The following is a 22,443-nucleotide window of genomic DNA, read 5'->3' on the forward strand; positions in this document are numbered from 1 at the left end:
TAATATTATTGGTGTATACTTTTGGTAAAAGCTCGGAATAATTAACAAAGCTTATAAAAGATTCTAGCTAGGCAAAGAAGTCAAAAGGACTATTGAGATGGAGTACACAATTTTAAATGATAGTATATCAGCAGAAAAGTCGAGAAAAGTTCTCATATAATCCCAATTTTGGAAAGTACTCTTTGTGTTCTTCTACTTTACCCTATATTCTAGAAATTAAACAAAACAAAAAACAAAAAAAAGGAGGAGAGAATATAACATATAAGAACGGTGACTTTTGAAGTAAGGATGTGTTGTAAAGCAACTTAATCATAAGAAAATGAAGAAACCCTCCATCCTCAATTAATGAAAACAAAACGAAAAAGCAAATAAATAACATTAGATGAATAAAGAAAAAGGCAAGCGTGGGAATAATATTAATATTTTGTTAGCGTTGAGTTGAAGTTTGGTGTTTAAGTAATGCATTGCAGTACTAATATATATAGATTATAGTGTATGAAGATATGCTTAAAACTTTTTCCAATTTAGGTAGTCAATGTATGGCCTTATATGGTATTGAGACTATAAGGGAACAATTAGAAAGCTTGTTATAAGCTAGGTGTTATTCTAATATATATCCCTTGCTCCCACTTCTTCAAACAACCGACAACACATTTTTTATTCTCCCTCTCTTTTCAATGCAAATATAATACTAGTAACAATTTGATGATGTAAAAAATATTTGAATAGTCATGTTATTTATTATTAGGTTATTTAGAAAGATATTTAGAGGTAATCTTTCTCAAATGTGAAATTTTATAATAAGATAATTATTTATTAAGTAAAATTGATAATGATAACTCGTTGATATAAAAGTTATATGTATACTACTTAAACTCATTCCTAAGTATTGTTCCTACTTGATAACTCTAACCCGATGATATAAAACATTATTTATATTGACTATGTATATTACTTAAAATAATTTGTAAGTATTACTCCTATTTGTTAACCCAGTAAAAATGATAACTAACTTGCCATTACATCATTCATAAGGTAAGAAAATATAATAGAGGATTTTCTACGTCGAAACTAAAATATGTACTTCTTATATGCACAAATACGTTAAAGGGATTCATGAGTAGGATTAGTTTGTATGATGAGAATTTAATACAACCACTAGGGAATAAACTTCCAAGATTATGATTATATGTATATCTATATATTCCATAATATTATTACAAGGGACATGATGGATAAGAAAAACATCAAGAGAATATAACAAGCTAACTAGTAGTTTTATCCTCATGATCGATACACTCTTTTGATCATCAAATGTTAACATGATTAGTATATAAAATCCCAATGAACAATTTTTCACATCAACGGCCATCAAAGAGTATTAGAGGGATCCAAAAAAGAAAAGTAAAAAAAAAAAATGGAGAGTTAATCCAATCAATGCACAATAATCTCTGAATTAATTAAGTAGTGGAAGGTAAAAGAGGGTCTGTGTCAAGTGAAGCAGCTGCTGATTTCATCAAATCATCTTGCTCTTTATTGCACAAAATCTCTTCAAGATTATTATTAGTATTATTATTATTTGCCCTCTTCTTCTTCTTCTTCTTGTCCATATTAGGCATTGTCACTGGTAAAGAAGCACCGCAACAAGAAGTTGATTGTGTTAATTGTTTTGACCTTTCCACTTGAACTTTCCAATCTGTTTTGCACAACATATAAAGCATGAGAATTGCACATGAGGCCTGTGCTGCAAGTAACCCAATCCATAATCCAGCAAATCCTTTTTTCAATATAAATCCAAGAAGTATAGCTACTGGCATTCCCACTAAATAAAATGAGCCCAAATTAATATTTGCACCAATAGTAGGCCTTGCACTTCCTCTCAACACCCCACAACCTGTAGTTTGTGGACAATTCCCTAACTCACAAAGCCCTACAATAGGCAATGCAATTGAAGTCAACTTAAGTATCTCAACATCCTTAGTAAAAAAAGAACCCCATTTGTGCCTCATCAAAGTTGTAAACAACATTGCCCCTAAACCCAATGCCATGGCACAAAAAAGCGACACGATCATTGAAATCCGGGCCCTGGCTGGCCTATTGGCACCCAACTCGTTGCCAACGCGAGTCGATACACCAAGGCTTAGAGAAGATGGGAAGACGTAGACTAAAGAAGTTGTTTGGATGAGAATCCCCATAGAGGCAATTGTAGCTTTGGGATTGGCCAATAGCCCACACAACAATATCATAAACTCATACCACCACCACTCTAGGCAAACGGAGACACACGTAGGTATCGATAACGCCAACAAAGAAGACCAACCACGAACACAATCCATGCTAGGAGTAACCCAAGAATCTCTATACACACCAGAAAAGTAAATGAAGGAGCAGAGTAAAAGGAAAAAATTCAAATTTGTCCACACCATTGCTAGAGCAACTCCAGCGATACCCAAATTGCAATATTGCACGAGAAAGAAGTTCAGTGGGACATGTAGGAGTACAGAAAGAGCAGAACAATAGGTTAAAGGCAATGTAATATTTTGTGTCCTAAGGTAAATCCTCAGGGGATGAAGCAAAGATAGGAAAAAAAGGTCAGGGATTGCAAAGACAATGAAAGTATGGGCCATAGATGAAATATCTTCATCTTGGCCACACCATAAAAGTATTCTTTTCATGTTTAGCCACATGAAAGAGATAGGGATTGAAGTAGAAAGGAGAAGAAGTACTGTTCTTTGAAGGGTTATTCCAAGAAGTTTCATTTGTTTAGCACCATAAGCTTGTCCACAAATTGGTTCCATTCCCATAGCCAAACCAGAGATGACAGAGTAACCAGTAATATTAGCAAAGCCAATAGAAAGAGAGCCTCCTGCTAGCTCAAGTTCACCTAAGTATCCAAGAAATAGCATGGAGATCATGGATCTTGAATAAAGTACCAGCCCTGTAATTGCTGTTGGTCCAGCAATCTTCCCTATTTCTTTCACTTCTTCAAAAGCCTGAGTTTTTTAAAACAAAAAGAAAAAAAAAAAAAGAGTTACTGTTAGTGTTATAGGAAAGAAAGAAACTTTACATGCATAAATATTTGTATATGTAGGTACGGCAGCAGAGTGGTGGAGGCAACATTTTCACTAAGACAGTTTGAAATAGATTCTCAAGTTGTGTCAAGGAAGTTCAGTATGTATATATATACCCTTTCCACCACCCCTGGCTCCGCCCCTGTATGGTAGTTGACAGAGGCAAAAATCGCATCAAAAGGCAGGATTTTTACTAAGAAGATTTAAAAGAAATATTAAAGTACTTGAACTACAATTTAAAACATTTCTTGAACTTGCTTTACCACCAAACAAAAAGCTTCCCTAGAGTTGTAGGGGGTTAAGCATTTTATATAGAAAAGTCATTTTCTTGAACTTATATACACAGTGTAATTTTTCAGCGAACATAACCCTTGAGCTAATGTAAAAGTTCTACATTAGCTCAGTTTGGTTAGGGGAAACAGTTTTTTTTAAAAAAAAAAAATATTTACCTGAGTTGGGGTTGGCCATTTATGAAGTAGTTCTTCTTCATCATCAACTTGAACATCAATTGGTTCGTGTGAGTTCACAAAATGGACTTTTTCAGTGGAGACAAAGGAGGATGGAGAAGAAGGCTTTGGGTTGCACATAGTTTTCTCTTATCTATAAATATCTATCTATCTGGCTAGTTTCTTTCTTTCTTGGTGTGAAGAGATGGTTATAAGCTTGAAGATGTAATAATAGTTGTGTAGAGATAATAATAATATTAAAAATACTATGGTTTTGTGGGCGATAGTAGGAGAAAAGGGAAAGAGAAATAAATAAATTATATAGAGAGAAACCTTTGTTTTGGGGGGACTTTAAATGAGGTGTATATGTTTTTGTTGTTTTAGAGCTTTGAATGCAAGTATGCAACTAAGGGTGCAAGATGTGAGTATATATACATGCAAGGATTTGACCCTACAATGGCTTCAAAAGGACGTGTCATTACATTAGCGTGCAATATTTTCCAATAAAAAGCGGCTCTTGATGAGAAGAGAGATTGGGGTGGGGCCGGGCCGGGGCGGAGCTAGAGTAGTACGAATTTGAAGAAATTAAGTATCTTTTGATTAGACCTTGTAGTTGTATTAGAAAATCGATGATATAGATACAAATATGTAATTATGTGAAAACAAGTTAAGAATTTTATGATATGTCGTTTAGAATTCTATAAACTTTAAATTCTGTATTCGGCGTCAGTGGGGGCCTATCTATCTTGTCATCCAACTTTCTTACAAAAAAAAAAAAAAAAAAATCTATCTTTGATTCTTTCTCTTGCTCAAATGAGATGGAATGGACGTGTGGATTCTACCTAATGAAAAGGTAGGGCCTTGTCCATTTCAAAAGGCTTTGAATTGGAGCTTTTTACATCTTGTCTAAGTAATATAAGCAAAAGTAGGAAGTAAATAGCAATTAATATTCCTAAGAGAGATGGTAATATGTTGGTCCATGAAAAAAAGATACATTATAGAAACTTAGTGTATTTAATTAAAGAATTTGGTAATGGGCATATTAGTTTTTCACCGTCCAAGCTGTTGCATTTGAAGAAACCTGCGTGCTTTTGTTCATGTGTCGATGCCCTATTGGCAATGTATAGTTAAATCAACACATTTTTTTTTAATTATTTTATAAGTCTTGGATAAGCTTTTATTACATCCTTTTGTTAGGTTTCGATTAACCTCTTTTCATTCTCACCCATCAAAAGGGGGAAAGGGGAATAAAATAGATTATCTATGTTATTTGCCAAGTGAAAGGAATGGCTTGACAAGCAATACCAACATTGTTCAAAATTCGAGATAGTTGTTTTGATATGACAAACCACATATAACGTTCTTTTTCTTGATGCCCATGGATGTTCTTACAAAATTGATTAGATGCTCTTGGTACGGATTGCTTTCCCTCAATATTATATAAACAAAAAAGTAAATTTGAATCTATCAAATGAATGAGTTTCAAATACCGAATGTAATTCATTTCTTTTTTTATTTTCTTTCTTTCGAGGCATGGGGATTAGATGCTCTTGGTACGGAGTGCTTTCCTTTCAATAGTATATAAAAGAATGTTAATTTGAATCCATCGAATGAGTGAGCTTAAATAGAAAACATAAATTCATTTCTTTTTCCTTTTCTTTCTTTTGAGGCATGGGGTGTAGAGGAGGATCTAGCCTTCGATCAATGGGTTCACGTGAACTCACAATAACCTCTAACCAAATCCACTATTTATGCTAACGGCGTTGCATAAACTCATAAACTTCAAATCCTGAATCCGTCGGGAAGTGTGGCTAAGGAAATGTTGGCATGTTGTAAGGCAAAAGAATTGCATGCATGTTACATTCCCCTCGCAGCCCATGTGATGCACCAGAGTAACGAGCATGACTTATGTTGTCTACAACCTCTCAAACACCGTTTAAGTCTTTGGCTACTTGCAACTTTTTTGTGAATGCACATCTGTTTTTCTCTAAAATTCTGTTTTCAAGGTCCCATCTTTTTTTGGCCTTTACAAATAATTTATATAGTACTATCTATTCCACTTCCATATATCACTAAGGACATTATAATATAAAATATCAAATACCACTGTAAGAAAATAAATAAAATAAAAAATATTATGCCTTGTGAAGACAACACGTTGTGTTGTTTTTGAAGAAGCAGCTGGAAAAGTTGTGGCCGGAATTTTTCTTCTATTCAAGTAGTGGGAAGAGAGAAAAAAAAATAAAATTAAACGATTCCTTATACGACATTTATCATATGATTTTAATTTAATAACATATCTCCTTTTATAGTCTAATCACTGATGTTATGGTCGGTTTTTTTATTGGTGGGCCATTTGGTATGGGTATTTCTTCTTTTTAAGTTCTAAATAGGGAACTTATTCATTTCTATTTTATTTCATTCAATGTAGCAATGTGAATGCCTACATAGCCAACATCAAACGTATACAATTTTTATACAAATTTTCAAGTGGACGAGATTAGTCCAATGGTCTCAATCGAAGATGAGCTGAGAAAGTGGTTAATTTTGCCAGCGGTTTGAACGATATATATATATATATATATATATCTAAATGTTGAGAATGAGAATGTAAGTGTCTAGGAACTTTACTTATTAGTTTGTTTGAAACAACATTACAATACTGAATCTTATTTCAATTTTCACCCCAAGAGAATTTCTCTTTAGTTGATTTGTGATGTTGGATAGGAACAGAAGAAACAACAAAACTGATGGGGTTAATTTTTTTTTTTGGTTAAAGTAGCCAAAAGTGTCAAATCCAAGGGATCTTTTCTCTTACATAATATTTTGATCATGGAGTTAAATAAGTTATCCTGAATACTCACAGTTTGTGAGAAGTAGAAAAAAGAATTGTTGGGTGAGTGGGAAGGTGGTCGTAATATAGAACAAGCATCATGCAAAAATTGGCCAAAAACAAAAATGAAAAAGTGGGTAAGGAAAAAAGGGACCACTAAGGTTAAATTTAGGTGTGTGTGTGTGTGTGACAGTGAGCAGTAGATTGGCCATATGAAGAAGAGGCAGATGGAAGAAAAGGGAACACTGAAACAAAATCTTGTGAAAAAATAAAAATATGGAAAAAGTACGTGCTGCATTTACAGCCATTTAAAATAGTAGAGGGGTTATTGTATCCAAAATTCACAACACGGATCAATGTGTCTCCAAGTGGGGGGCCTTAATGCCCTGTTTGTGCGTCTCTGTATTTCTGCAAAGCAGCAACAGCAACAGCAAACAGCAAACAGCAAACAGCAAAACAGAAACAGAAAGACCTTTATTAAGCAAACAGCCCCAGAGTTACCTGCAGCTTTCTTCCTCCCCCACTTTAAATCAAACAAACACTACTCCACAAAACACTTTTTTAAAACAAAAATATTGCCATATTTTTGAGTTGAAAATAAAATACTTCTTTTCACTGGGATAAAAAAAATGTCCCTTTAGTTTGCATTGCTGAATCTTGAAATTGATTACTTGTTTGGAGGGAGTATATTTGTTTGGGTTATTCAATTAGATTAGATGTTTGTTTTCTTGTTTTTTTTGGGGGGTGGGGGTGGGGGTGCGGGGGAGGCTTAGATTAGGAATTGTTTTCCCTTCAAAAGCGGGTGTTCAAGGCTTTTCCATCCATTGAAGAGTCGCTTGGTAGGAGGTATAAGGTAAAATATTCCACGAGTTTGAGATATTTCATGAATAAAATTTGTATCATATTTAGTTGATAGTATAAATTTATTTTAAAACTAATTTATACCAGCAACCAAATACGGTAGAGGTATAGATGATAACTTTGTTAACAATGAAGTTAAATATGACCATACAATAATACGATGACGGGTAAAGTTAACCAATTTTTAAAGTTGAAGGGTATTTTTAACCCATTTCCCTTATTTCCTGCCCCCAAAAAAAAACATATCAATATTGTCACATCACTCTTTTACCCTTTACTGATACGTGTCTGTTAACAATTGGTAGTGTGTTTTAATCACTATCGAAATATGTTTAAATCTAGTCTTTCAACAATTTCGAGTGTCAATTAAAACATTTTTTTCAACTTGTATATATTGACTGTGTCAAAGGATTAAATACAACTACTCCACAGCACCCAAACAAGTTAGATCAACTATATGAATCCCCACTTTAAACTCCGATTGCACAGGCTTGCCCACATTGCTGGTCCGAAGCCCAGATAGGGGAGGAGGGTTATGGTAGGCTAATAGCTAAAAACTTGTCAATTCATGATGAATTCTCGTAATAGAGATAATGCAGAGAATTTTTACATTATCAATGCCTATAAATTGAATAAAGTATTCGGATCTTATCCACCAGGGTGTCTACGTGAAACAAATGAAGTGTAACATAACTTATGGCAATTGAATAATGCTTGCCAGTTCCAAGGAAAAATTTCTTTCACTCTTCAGCACAACAACAACCAAAAAAATGGAGGCAGGTACACTACTAAAATAGTAGTAAAATAAACTTCTATCATTCAACTGGTAACATACTTTTTGTTTAAAAATTATTTTTCCACCGATCGTCTACATTAATATAATAGCATATAATATGGTATTGATTTTAGCTCAATATCCCAGATGGGACGTGGGGTTCCACACTTACAGCAATATGCATATGGAGCTGATGCCATCAGATCGTAATGAACCAAAATTGACAGAGTGTTAGAATCTAAAATTGGATCTGATTCACAAGTACGGCTTTTCCAATTCATCTGCACCAAATTTTTATTCTCCTTCTACAACATTTAAGCATCCTAATATGCCAAGTTTAGAACGTCTAAATCGCCTTTTAGAACAGCAAAAGAATATTTTTTAACTATTGTCATGTCCTCTTCTACCAGAGATGTCACACATTAAATATGTCACCAACATTTTCTAAAGGATGATAGCTCTGCACACTACAGAACAAATTCATCGATTCTAATTCTCCACTTTTTTTTCTCCAAAAACAGAAGAGGATGGTGGCTAATCTTTTCTCATCTCCAGTATCTTCTCGCTCTCGTCTTTCTCTCACCCCCAAAGTAACCACAATCTACAGTTCTTTTGATGCGAAAAGGAAATATCAATGAATGTGTGATTAAACTTCAAAACCTTTCACATTAAGCAGACAATGATGTGATTCTAGACAATCTTTACGTCTACTAATGCATTGTATTTTGCCATTTTAGCTAAGGTACAGTAAAAATTCCAATGGTGCACGTTTAAATGAATCATAGCGATCACCTTTATTAGATGTAAGCATTACATGGAGGGGCATGCAATGAAAGCCATCAAAGCTTTTATAGATACTGATAATGCAATAACAGTAGGAATTTATTCCCAAGCATACAAGAAAAGAGAGAATAATAGAAAAGGGAACCTTTTCTTATCAGCCAAGCTTCAAATACACACAAAATTCATAGTAGTGATACATCACCAAAGCAAATAAGCTTGCCTAAAAACATTGATATTTTTGGTAGAAGAATAAAACCTAATGACAAAAAGGATCCCTAGCTGCAACTTCACTTCTTTTCAGGATTATTAGCTATGGGCAGAGACTCCACGACCATGATTGGTTGATAAAAGCAAAACCTTGATTCCAAATAGCCTATCAGACATTAAAGAAACACAAACTTGTGTCCTGTGTTTGTGCAGCAGAATAAGGTGGAACATCTGACACGAAACTTGTTCTCATCACAGTTAGTGAATAATCTTTCTGCACTACATGCTATCGGTAGCTCAATGTAAGGGTTTCAGTAAGGATCTAGTCGTACAAAAGTTGGACCCGGGGGGCATTATATGCTGTCAAATTGCCTATTCGGTCATTGCTCAAGCAAACATGCCTGACAATCTTGAGCATGAGAGTGGGTGCTGTTCCACTAACTTATGAGTAAACGATTCTGAGTTCTTATACACCACTTTTGAAGTACATAGGAAATAATAGTTGGAGCAAGAGGTAGTTCATTTAACGAGACTTGAGGGTAAATTTGTGGTAGGTAAATTTGTGGTCTTGACTACAGTAAAAGATGGCCCTAATAATGTTCCAGAATAGTTTTCCATATATCTATCTTCCAACTTCTAAGGTGCATCAAAAAATCAGGTTTTTTTTATACAACACGAACAGGTTCTTACTCCCAGTGGTTGATTTGGGCAGAAAATCAGTCCACAGAATTACAAGTTTAGGGTGCCACTATGTAAGCTCCGGTTATAACACCAGAATACATTCATTACTATGCTAGGCTGATTATAGTTCTTATTGCATGTCAAAGCTAACAATCTCTAAATGGCTGGAAGCAATGATAGATGACTTTTATCATAGCCATGTCTAACAGAACACAATTACAGAGTACTATCTATAGCCTTCTGAGATATGGATGTGATGAATGCCTTTGCCTTTGCAGCTGAAAAAGAGTACTATTTACAGAGTACAAATACTTGGAGGTAGATGATATGCAAAAAGTACATGTGCTTTATATACTGAACACTTCTTGTACAGTTGTACTGATAATTTGAAATTTGCTTTATCTAGAAAGTGGAGCAACCACTACAGAGAATTGTTCAACAGCATTATGAGTAACTAAGTAAATAAATGATGAACAAGAAGAGAAATCTTGAATGCTAGAACCGATACCAAGTGACTGGAAGAGCTATATTTACAAAATGGTAATGCAAAATGCGGGTTGATCGTACAATGCAAAAAATAGGATACAACAATATACCTCCGCTAACTCTTCAGCATTCAGATTGAGCAATAGTCAAAACGGCCACAACAGAAAATTAGGTGCCTGCCAAGGCCAATGTAGAGATCACCACCATCAATCTCATCTTCCAATATGGCAAATTAGCCTACCCAGAGAACAAAATATTAAGACCCGGCAGCTCAAAAGAAAGTAGACAATCAGTCCAATAGGGGGAAAAAGTCCCTCTAGAGTGACAACTAGTGTTAATAAGAATCATATGTTTGTACGAATGCACATGGGGAGTAAATAACAACAACAACAACATACCCAGTAAAATCTCACAAGTGAGGTCGGGAGGGTAGGGTGTACGCAGACCTTATCACTACCTCGGGGAGGTAGAGCATGGGGAGTAAATGAGAAAAATACTTTCATTTTATGCAAAAACACTCCAAGGTATTTCTTCAATACTCGCTAGAAATGGATTCTTAAAAAATGCGATTAATTGATACTACTTGTCTGTGTAAATTCTTTTCAATGATAAAAGCCTCTTAAGGTCGCAACTTTATAAGCATGTGCATTGCGTGTAAATGAGAAAGGATGATCATGTTTATGCAAAAGTGCTCAATGCATTTCTTCAACGGCTGTAAATTTTTTCCAATGATAAAAGCCTTCTAAGGTCGCAACTTTATAAGCATGTGCATTACATGTAAATGAGGAAAGATTATCATGTTATGCAAAAATGCTCAATGCAATTCTTCAGTAACTTGGTCGGAAAAAGATTCTAAATATGAGATTAATCATTGTAGTGCACTTTTAGTTTATAATTTATTTCATTCTGTCCTCTTCTCTCTTTTCTTTAAGGAAACATCTGTCAAATATCACAAGTCATTTTCTTTTCCAGACATTTCTCACTTATTCTCGGCTTTCTCTCACTTAATTTCTTTTTCCAAGTAAATTTTATTATTTATTTATTTTTGATGACCGTGGTATCCGAGCCAGCTTTCGCGCACCTCGCCTAATTCCACGGGACACCTGCCACCTCCCACCAATATCATGTACCAGGTAACTCTATCCACTAAGACTAGGACAGATAGGAAGAAATCACTTGGTATTTGTTGTCTCGGCTGGATTAGAATGTGAGCCCTCATGGTTCTCAACCCACTTCATTGACCATTAGGCCACACCTTAGGTGCTCATTAAATTTCATTATAGGGAGATATTGGTAGAGGGGATTGATATGTAAGTGGTGATGGTTATTGATGGTTGAGGTGTGGCGTGTTTGGTGATAGTTTTTTAGTGATTGTAGAGGTGGCTAGTGGTGGTAGGTTATGGAGGTGATGGTGATAAGAGGTGGTTGAAGGTGGTGGTTCGTGGCGTGGTAATAAATAGAGTAGAAGTAAAAGGTTATATTCACGTGAACGTGTCAATAGTGTTAAGTCAGTGTACAACATTAAAATTTGTTTCCGGACTTATTAACAGCTACTAAGTAGTTGTGGAAAAAAAATGCACTTGCATAGACTGTCATCCGAATGATGCAAATCCAGACCTTGATTAGGTGTAAATAATAGAACCTAAGGCTACACAAAGGTACTGTGGTTTCTTTCAAGTCTTAGAAATCCAATCCTAACGAACTAGAAGTTAAATAACTGCTCTCGCCATTTTCGCGAATGTAGGATTTGGGAAGCTCGTAATTTTCATGACAAAACAACATGATTTTGCTATTTCTATATAAATTGAACTAGTTATTGATGACCATAATATTCTAAAGCATGACTTCTGAAGCAATTTGTGACATCTGTGTCTACCAACAACAGCACCACGCCCAACGTAATCCCACAAGTGGGCTCTGGGGAGGGTGGTGTGTATTCAACTTTACCCCTACCTTGTGAAAGTAGAGAGGTTGTTTTTGATAGACCCTCAGCTCAAGTGACATGGTAAGGAAATAAAGTAGTAAAACAGTCATGCTAGCATAATGGAGAAGAGAACAGTAGCAACAACAAATAATACGATGACTGAAACAAAGGAAACAATAGGTAATAGTAGAATTGAAGAAGAAGATAATAAGGGAATAATAATAAAACTGCTGGTAAAGGAAACTAGCCAACACTCGACTACCTACTAACCTCTGCCCTAATGGAAGCAAAGTACTTGTGTAAGTTATACCAACTAGTCATACACCGTATGGGTAAAGGTTTAGTCAGGATTGGACATTTACATTCAGTCCAATGTTTGATAAATTTGGTTAGAGGTTATATGACAGTGTAGAATAGGTTAACATTTAGAGAAATTAAGTTTTGGTGAACTAATTTGTCCTGTAAAACAAATTATTTAGTGAAATGAAAGGGGCCCAAATAAAATTGAGAAGGAAGATTGATACATTGACCTTAACTAGTTTAGGATTGAGGTAGTAGTAATAGTTGAATAGACATAGCTTCCAGAGAGTATTACTAGGCATTGAAAGACGTTACACATTTTCACTAATTAACATGGTGTATATTTTGATGGTCAATTTGAATCTAAATGTTAAGCCTGGTCTTAGAAAGTAGACTCAAAAAGGCTCAAGGTCAATATTAGCGTTTATTATGCTCAATTGTCTAACAATGATATGTTCAGACATCTCAGCTGCATCCTACACAGGCTATGGGTTATTTTGACTGAAGCCTGGATATGATCTCTTTCCACCAGACCATCCATCAAGAATCACATTTTAACTGGTAATATAATATTTTGAAACACTCGAAGAATAAGATGTGGTGACCAGATTAAGTACAGAAGGAAGTGTCAAACCACGTCTCTAGTCATATGTGAGCTTATATGGTTAAAGCAATTTATATTGAAGAAATAAAAAAATGCAACTTATTTGAAAATCAAGTCCTCCTGCATGTAGCTTCAAAACTCATGTTACCAAGAATGAAACATACTAAAAAAGATTGTCCTGTTATTAGATAAAAGATGGAATCAGAATGTATTGTGACTAAGGTAGAGAGGCAAGCCCATTATCCACCGAGTTTTGAACTGTCATTGGCACTTGGTAATTTGTTGGTTATCAATATGAAATGTATTTTGACTAGTTTTCTTAATATAAGTGACTAGTAGCTGATATTCTTGCAAAATATCTTCGAGGCTCCAAGATTGTTTTTCTTTTGCAACCATGGTGTCCCTGCTAGTTGCGCGTACCTCAATTAATTACACGAGGTATATATAGAAAATGTGTATTTGAATGCATACATATCTAGATACATCGTACTTAAATAAAGAAAATCTTATAGATTTAATTATGTTATTAGTATAGAGGTTTGAATACCTTCCATATTGTACGTAGTCTAGAACTATTATACAAAGGAGTACCTCTAATACATTGTGGTTACTTAGTCAAGTGAATGAGAAGTTTTTTGCTCTAGTTTACAATTAGGAAGACATTATTGACACCAGTTATGCAGTTTTTGTCCATTTGATCCCACAACAATTGAGGGAATAATAAAGCAAAATGTTCTCTTAAACATCTCTTTCAACATTTCTTTTATTTCATGTCCTCAAGCTCTGGGTATTAAATAGTGCAGATATCTTCAAATCGGAGAATGTACATAATAAGAGGGAGGAAGTCTTCCTCATTTTTTCAGTAACTTCTCCTAATCCAAAGTATAATTACAACGATTACAGATATACTAACAGATTTACAATTGTAAGTGCTTCTGGAGCAGGATGCTTGACATAGGGATAGATTTTACTGTGTCAGTAAGCTGTCCATGAAAGACAAATTAGGAGTGAATTGCCTCAGCTTTGTTCATTTCCTATGCTTCCAGAAATACGTTACTAAAACCCGGGAAAAAAAAGTCTTGAGTTCGAGACAATGAATGTCACAATGATACACAAGACTGACGGCAGGGGTGGAGCTAGGGGAGTGCCAGAAGATTATGCAGTACATTCAAGGCCAAAATTATTTTATATAATATATCATACAGTATACATAGAATCCCCTTAGCTTCTTTGTACGTTTACTTTTTTATATTTCCAATACCCTTAGCGAAAATCCTGGCTCCGCCACCGATCAAGGGGGTCACTTTTTGCATGAACCGTTTTTCTGTGTGATTAAAGTCACTATTTTGCATGAATGTTGGTTGATAATAGAAATTGAATAACGAGAAGTGCAGAAACTCACTGCAGAGGAAGAGGTAGACCCTTCAAGAGAACTCTAATTACCCCTCTATTCTATTTCAAATTGGAAAAGAAATGGGTCAAGTGACTATGAATTCGAGCCTTATTAAAGGTCCTTAAGTGGGAAAAGTTGGTTCAACAGCCTGCTGTTCAGAAGACTAGAGATAAATAATTTATATATGGTGGACAAGTAGACAAGAAAGGAGTTCAACGGAGACCTTAGCAGCTTACCTCATGCAAAGATCTTGGGTTTCTCGACCCGTGTTCGAGGGATCGCCAAGATGGCTATAAGTCCACCAGCAAATGCTGAAAGTGCAGCCACCACAAAGGCTGGTGAATTGCCTCCACCAAATAGCTCATCCCATGGCCCACTTCCAAGCGAAACCACGATCTGTGACCAATGACAATATATTTTCATTTAGTGGCCTATATAACTTTAAGAAATGATAAGATACATGCTATATAAAGGCGCAGTAAAAATTCCTAGTGGAAACACCCATAAGAATGATAATGTTCTATAGTCACTCGAATGATACCCTAAATTCCATCACTTGCAACGCTTCACTCCTGGCCTCATTTTTTTCAACTCTAACCAAGGGCTCAACAGATAACAGCTACAAGATCAAACTGGAAAGCGGCAACACAATGCACTTGTGACACATCCATCTACGTAAAGGCTTTAATGTTTTTTGAACCACTTTCTAGAGATTGTTCTTGTTTTGAAAGAAACCCATAGAAACAGATGAGCAAAATTTATACCTGTGGGAACACAATTGCCAGGTTCAGGACACCCATTGACAAGCCTGCAAGGTTGAAGTAGTAATTGAAGCACTATTTACAATTTTACCTACAGAATAATGATCAAAATAGATATAACTCAATCTACCTTGTCCAAGGCCAAGAGCTTCAATCCTTGAAGATACTAAAGCATATGGAACACTGTATGTTATCTGCAGAACATGACTTGCATTATACAATAATATACCTAAATAAAGCTCTCTTCGAAACCCCCATGAAACTTATGCTTAAAACTGAAGCCTTTATAAAGAGTAACCCCACATTTCTTTTGTATCATGTTACATTTTACAGGCATCTTACATGAAAAGATTAATATCAGCCAGACTGAATTTCTATGTACATTTTCAACAGTAAAAAACAATGAGGACCACAATTCAGCGATACATATACCCCTGCTGCTAAAATTTTTTGAAGATTAAGGAAAGTTAAACATAGTCTTAGACTTGGTGATGAAATCTCAAAAGTAAAAATGACAAAGGCAGGTAAAGACTTGTTGGCCATAACAAAATATTGGAGAAAGGAAATTTAAGTGGTTTAGAGGTGCTTTAATTTTAACTAGTTCTACACATAAACCTGTGTGATAGTGCAAAATAACTGCTGGTTTCAACTTGAAAATAAAGCAACTTACAGCTAGTGGGATCCCAAGAATAGCAAATACAACTAGCGCAGCAATAACAATGCCATCCGGCGGAAGACCCTGACCAATGTCTATGTTACTCCTAACAGCAGTAACTATAAGCATGGCTATAAAGCAGAGAGACATGACCACATTTGACACTCCCCATGTGAAACCAGCCCCCCATTTTCGACAGAGCTTCTCCATGAATAATGAAGTTATTCCAAGAAGCACGGAATTCAACATTAGACCCAATGAACCCATTCGGACTCCTGCACTATAATTCTTCCCGTCATTTGGTTCACCTCCATAAATTTCTCGACCAAACCAGTCTGTATCAAACAAAAGAAACGGAAACCATCCAATCCATGTCAGGGCAGTGACAAGCAGGATCACCCAAACAACAGTGGGGAAATACTTGAAAATTCCAAACAACTCCCAGAGAAAAGCTTCTTCTTGACCATGGCTTGATTCGGCAATCTCTTCTCCAGTATGAGAGGAAGCACGACTGGGATCTAGAGGCTGCTCCTTGGCTGCCGATATGCTAATACATGTAGTTGTTGCAATAAAAATAATGTCGAGAATAAAAGCGGCCTTTAGATTGGCACAGTTGATGGTACATGCAGTACTGAGGGTGAAAGGGAAGATCTTATACCAGCCACTGTAAGATCCAGTTGCAAAGCCAAGGATGTTACCAATGGCCATAAATAAGGAAAAGTATGCATTTGCTACCCGAGTTCTTCTATGATCCTTTTCTGCATATTAGAAAGAAGAGAAAGTGTCACTAGTTTGAAGCCAAATTCATGATATAAATATGCACAAAGAAAAGACAATGATGTCATACAAAAATGTAAAACTGAAATATTTGGCCCCGAAAAATTACGCCCTGCCAAGCTGCCTTTTCTTTTGGTGGCTATATCATCTCCGGACTAACACCATCTCTCCATTCATCCCATGGAGGACCTCTACTTCAAACCCCATAGGCATTGTCAGACAGAGCCTCCATTTTCACCATTTTTGTCTTTTCTTATGCTTCACTATTTTTCTTCTAAATTTTTGAAACTAGGGTCAAAATCGATAAATGAGATTTTCTTTTGAACTTTGGAAATGTAAGTTAGCTTCAACATAAGGGGGATGTCATTCATATTAGGAGGTTTTACTAGCTCCTTAGATAGGGTATATAATATTATTAACAATTAAACTAAGACTTAAGAGTAATAAGGAACAAGAAAGTATGTGGACAAAGTAGGCCTAATCATTAGACTCTATAATAATCATTTCTTTTCTGAGATATAGACTCCACAATCTTCTCAGAAATAAGCAAGTGCTTCTTATTTGCTTCTGTTATCCTGCACAAGGAGATTAAAGAAAACTAGCTAATTCTGATTTTGTTTCTTTTCATTAGCAGCAGTTCTTTTGGAAGGGGGGAAGGGTTATATACGGTCGCTGCTGCTGCTAAAGGCTCCTGAAGAACTGGATAATGAACATCCCTAGGACAATTAGCTCAATATCTGATCTCAGAGGGAGAAGAGGGAGAAGAAGGTGATGATGATGATGATGATGATGCATCATGCTCCAGGAATGAAGTTTGCTCAAAATCAACACCACCACAAGCACACATTTCCCGTCACCCTCTTTTATCCCCACCCCCCACCCCACAAAAATCCAGAACCCCCAAATGCTTCTAAATATGTGATGCCAAAACTTTTGTTTGTTCTCATATAAACAGTTCACAGATGGATAATGTGGAAGCCAAGGCAACATCAAAAATTGCTTGTTTTGGGTGGGTGGCAACTACAAATGCTTGTTTGACTCAACAAATGTTACAGAGAAGAGGATTTTCATTGTGTAGTAGGTGTTTTGTGTGAAAAAGGGAAGAGGAATCAACTAAACATTTGTTGATTCACTGTACATTTTCTTGGCAGATTTGGACAATTTTCTTATGTATGTTTGGAGTGCATTGAGTCATGCCACGAGATGTGAATAGTTTATTATTAATCTGGCAATTGCAGAGTTGGAAGCCAAATGAGAAAGTATGGAGAACAGTCCATGTGTGCAGTATGTGGAGTAGCTGGTTGGGAAGAAAGAGAAGGAGTTTTGAAGGAAAGAGGAAGCAGATTACCTTTACCTTATCAACCAAAAAAAGAGTGGAAGCAGATTGCAGCTGTTAAGCATAAATGCAGATAACTTAATCTACTGGTGTAAAGAAAGGACAATTGATGAACTGTCAGTTGTGCTAGATTTTATACTCTTTGAGATGAATGATTGCTTTGTCTTTTGAAGACTTAAGTAATTCTGTTATTTTTCTTATTGCAGTACCCACTGGGTAAAAAGAAAGAATGATTGCGCTTGCTTTGATAAAATTTACTTTGAGATGAATGATTGCATTTGCTTTGATAAAATTTACTTTACCTTGTCAAATGAAACAGTTCACAGATGGATAGAGAGTAAAAAGATGGTTCTTACTTGTTTAACTCACCATTGCAAATGTTGTGGGCTCAGGATCTACCATTTTGTAGAGCAAGCTTTAGCTTTTATTAGGAAATTGACCAGACATGACATGTTTGTTCTTAATCTGTCAAGGGTTAATAACCAAATCAAAGGACGGACTAAAAAGTCATATCTCCTTGGCATGTTCGGGCTAGACATGTTAACTGGATAATCAAGGACTATAATATAGTTACTGCTAAACATTAGGCACCATTGAGCCTTTTCTCACACTGCACTATACTAGTTCGAACCAATAGTGATAGGGACTAAAGCAAAAAGGAAAAACTCAAATAGTTTCACTAAGACACTTGATTTATGTTCTATTAAAATAATATGATTTTGAGGAATCTGATTAAAGAAGAAACAATGGAGTGAACATAATAAGTAAAACCGGCATATGATCCTTTCACCGTCAGTTGTTTGAGCTACCAATTGTAAACTAATAGGTATGATTTCTTCACAACTGATATCAGGGCTCTTTTCTAACTGTAACTTTTCTGCTACTTCCCGCAGTTGAATGGAATTAATATTTTGACAATGAAAAGCTTTCAATTGTCCATAGGAAAAATACACAAAAATCCAATTATTGACAAAACTCTACACCACAAGAATGAAGCCTCGTGCAAGTGCGCAAGGGGCCAAACAACTAGTTTATCAAATTGTTTTCCCGAATGAATTTTTGCTACTTTTTCCTTCTTTTGGCATCATTTGTGCCACTTCTACGGCCTTAGCATTTACCTCATCAACAGTTATAATTCCGCATGCAACTGTGGATTGGTGATGGCAGCAATATCAATTGATGTTGAATGATAATTCCGCGGACCTTCCCAGGCATGCTTAGCTAAACAGTGGCATTTAACCTTATTTAATTGACTTTTGCCCCAGTTAAACTATGCAATGATTTATCAAATATTCTAATGAGTAGCGTTAAATTTTTCAGCATTTTGTGCAGTTCTGATGCTTCTAAATTTAGAGAGGTTTTCTAAGACCCTATTGATATGTACAAATGATTCATGAAGAGTGACATTTTAAGAACTTGAAAAGTTATTATGCAAATTTATAATTTATCTTTAGGCGTGCACCATACGTAAAGGTTAGGGCGACAAAAACAATTCAAATACAAGTGTTTGACTGGATATGGCAGTTCCACTTCATATATCAAGGATGAAAAACATTTTGTAAATTTTTTAAAATTATCTTCTTGTCATTTTGAAGGGGTAAATTTACAATTTGTATTTTTTTGGCTGCTGCATAAGTTAAATTTCCAAGATGAAGTACTCTTTTCCAATTTAACAATGAAAAATTATCAAAACAATCACCATAACATAAAGGTCTAGTAATCTGGGAAGGAGTACATAACAAAAGATTTTCTTTAATCATTAGTCATTAGGAATACAAAGATGTGAGCATTTCACAAAATAACTTGTTTTTTTCTTTAGTGATTGGAATGGAGGGTGCCTGGGTATGTTATAGAAAGGGAAGGCAGAAGCATCGAATGGCGAAGAGAGGCGGCTACTGGCTAGATCCCACTCAACAGAATTTCAAGATCCGATCTTGGCAGGTGATATACCTACTAGTCCATATTATTTGTATGGTGAAGAGAGGCGGCTAGATCCCGCTCAACAGAATATCTAGATCCGCTCTTGGCAGGTAATGTACCTACTAGTCCATATTATTTGTCAATCAATTCCATAGTGTAGTTAAATTAACCTTTTATGGCTGGTTCAAAATCATCAAAATGCAATAATCTCCAAATCAAACATCAACACTAATATGTATCAGAATGAAAACAGTATTATGTTATGCATAAGATGCGTATAATTGTATTCTCAGAAGATCTTAACGGCTCAAATGAATATCAGCCATTAATATTAATTAAGTGAAAACACCATTATTAAGCCAAATGAGATGGAATTATTAGCACCAGCAAAAAAGAAGAAAAAGGGGAAGAGGGGGTCCCACACATCATAGGCACAGGGATATTTTCGTCTATTTGAGCTGAAACTAGTGCGCTTAATACGTTTTTTTACCGTCAAAAGAACGAAACATCTATTGCGTTTACATTTTAGTCTTACGCAGTTATGCTAAACAAAGCTAAATATTCAACTCTCTCAAAACTCTCAAAAGATACTTTATTCAAAGGAAAATATTAAAGATTGACTGAAGTTGAAGCTTCATCTTCCTTAGAAAGCACTTAACAAATTAAATTCATCAAATGATAAATTACAGAAAGCATCAAAAATCTTAATAACTCAGTTGATTGACCATTATTATACTTTCAACCTATTCATCAGGATCCAAAGCGTGCATAAAAAGCAATAAACAAAACAAAAAAAAAAATATGAACATCAAGCTGGTGTAAAACAAAATTGAAAAAACTTACGTGTAAGATCAGCAAGAAGAGCTCTACAAGGACCTTGAGTCATATTATTAGCAACATCGAGAAGCCAAAATCCTACAACAAACGCCGCAATAGCTCTCACTTTAACTTCACCTCGATCACCTAGAACCCAGCCAATATCAGCAGAGAAACCGATAATCAACACCGCCATCATGATCGATACAGATCCAGCAACAATAAAAGGACGCCGTCGACCGAACCGACTCGTACACTTATCACTCATATGACCTACTAAAGGCTGAACTAATAAACCAGAGAGCGGACCACATAGCCATATTATACTCGCCCAAGCATGCGGTATTCCTAGCTCTTGTACGTAAGGTGTGAGTAGTGATAACTGTAAAGCCCAACCAAATTGAATTCCTCCGGCTACCGAAGCCACTCGGAATAGTAACCGCAGTGGTACACGTGACGGCTTCACCGGAATCGCCGCCGGTCGGTGATGTCTCGTTCGGTGTTGCCTTTCTATCTCCGGCATGTTACTAAAACGGCGACGTATTGATATAAATGGAGGATTTTTGGAGGAAGAAGGTGGCGAGAGAATGAGGAGAGTGGTAGAAGAGTGATGAAAATGCCCTTGAAAAATGATGAAATTACGGGATATATTGAGAATAGTGAAGAGGAAAATGGATTTTTTTCTAGGGGTAGAGATGTAATTATGCAAATGAGGCGGGCAGAATATGGAATTGCTTTACTTGCACCTTTAGGAGTGGTGTCATTTCCAAATTTCTTATTGTAAAATCAATGGAAATAGAAAAACAGATAATCATTTATTCATTCTTAAGCTAAATCCAGAAAAATAGCTGTCTTGGGAAAAGAAAGTGATTATTTTTTTGCATTTTCATGATTACTATGACTAACTAGTCTACTCAATTAGTGTTTTACTGTTGATGTTACTAGAATAGTGTCCACTTTTTAAAATTTTGACACGTTTATATATAAGAAATTTACTATACATTATTAAATTATTCATTTCATATTTCATAGGTGTTTTATCATAAAAATTAGAAAACTTGATTTCAAATTTTGATATTAAATTAGCATTTACTCATGAAATTTGCATAAAATTTCAACTCATGCTTTAAATTCTCTAGAAGGTAAGATTTGAAACTTCAAATATCTTTAACTATAAAACTTGAGCCATAAATTTATATTTTTTATATAAAAAAAGATTTATAATTTTAAATCTTGTACAAATAGATTCATCCTTAACGTGAAGAGATTTTATGTCATGTGAAAAATTTTTATTCAAGAATAGCTAATTATTACTATTCTTGATTTATTGAATAAGTGAATTATTGTAAAATTATGTGTATTTGAAGTTTGTAATAGCATTGAAGTTTGTAATAACATATAATTGTAAGTATTTATTTATAAAATAAATATGCAGATATGTGATTTATTAATTTAGTTTTTAAAAGTATTTTCATATCATGATTATGAACTGTGATTTGTTCATTTGGTGAGAATGTATATCAATTGAAAAGTTCATGTAGGTTTCACAAATTATGTGTTCTCGTGTTATAAGCAAAAATTCAAGTTAAAAAATTCAATTTGCATGTTTAAATAATATTTCCACTTAAAATTAATCCAAATTATGTTCAAAATTATTTGTGTTGAATGTTTATACCAATTTATATATACATGTCATATGTTTTGGATATAAAATTTCTTTTGCTTAATTATAAGTAGCAAATATATAATGTTACTTTACTAAATCACTTAATAATAAATAATAAATAAATTTCATATAAATAGATAATATGAAT

At 35.0% G+C, this 22,443-nt stretch overlaps 2 protein-coding genes across 3 annotated transcripts; both read right to left on the reverse strand.

Annotated features, from left to right (window-relative positions):
* Positions 1–1,130: 1,130 nt before the first annotated feature.
* On the reverse strand, positions 1,131–3,968 carry LOC107867319 (protein DETOXIFICATION 48). The gene is made up of 2 exons (XM_016713493.2): positions 3,521–3,968; positions 1,131–2,993 (listed from the first exon to the last, which is right to left on the reverse strand). The coding sequence occupies exons 1-2, from the start codon at positions 3,656–3,658 to the stop codon at positions 1,461–1,463; spliced, it is 1,671 nt and encodes a 556-aa protein (XP_016568979.1). The 5' UTR covers positions 3,659–3,968; the 3' UTR covers positions 1,131–1,460.
* Positions 3,969–9,985: 6,017 nt separating this feature from the next.
* Positions 9,986–21,523, reverse strand: LOC107867318 (sucrose transport protein SUC4). 2 transcript variants are annotated; one of them, XM_016713490.2, is made up of 6 exons: positions 20,657–21,523; positions 15,796–16,538; positions 15,256–15,319; positions 15,129–15,172; positions 14,601–14,760; positions 9,986–10,380 (listed from the first exon to the last, which is right to left on the reverse strand). In XM_016713490.2, exons 1-5 carry the CDS (start codon positions 21,150–21,152, stop codon positions 14,602–14,604), a joined length of 1,506 nt encoding a protein of 501 aa, XP_016568976.1. In that variant the 5' UTR covers positions 21,153–21,523; the 3' UTR covers positions 9,986–10,380; position 14,601. The 2 variants fall into 2 exon arrangements, with proteins under 2 accessions (XP_016568976.1, XP_016568977.1); XM_016713491.2 differs by having other exon boundaries at positions 9,986–10,319; positions 20,657–21,509.
* Between the last annotated feature and the right edge of the window lie 920 nt (positions 21,524–22,443).

The sequence above is a fragment of the Capsicum annuum genome, chromosome 4 (genome assembly GCF_002878395.1).
Source record: "Capsicum annuum cultivar UCD-10X-F1 chromosome 4, UCD10Xv1.1, whole genome shotgun sequence".
Lineage (NCBI taxonomy): Eukaryota > Viridiplantae > Streptophyta > Magnoliopsida > Solanales > Solanaceae > Capsicum > Capsicum annuum.

Coding starts and splice junctions, on each gene's coding strand:
- LOC107867318 (XM_016713490.2), bottom strand. CDS start 21,152: ATGCCGGAGATAGAAAGGCAACACCGAACGAGACATCACCGACCGGCG. Junction 16,539..20,656: donor TCTTCTTGCTGATCTTACAC/GTAAGTTTTTTC, acceptor TCTAATATGCAG/AAAAGGATCATAGAAGAACT. Junction 15,173..15,255: donor AGCTCTTGGCCTTGGACAAG/GTAGATTGAGTT, acceptor TCAACCTTGCAG/GCTTGTCAATGGGTGTCCTG.
- LOC107867319 (XM_016713493.2), bottom strand. CDS start 3,658: ATGTGCAACCCAAAGCCTTCTTCTCCATCCTCCTTTGTCTCCACTGAA. Junction 2,994..3,520: donor AATGGCCAACCCCAACTCAG/GTAAATATTTTT, acceptor TAAAAAACTCAG/GCTTTTGAAGAAGTGAAAGA.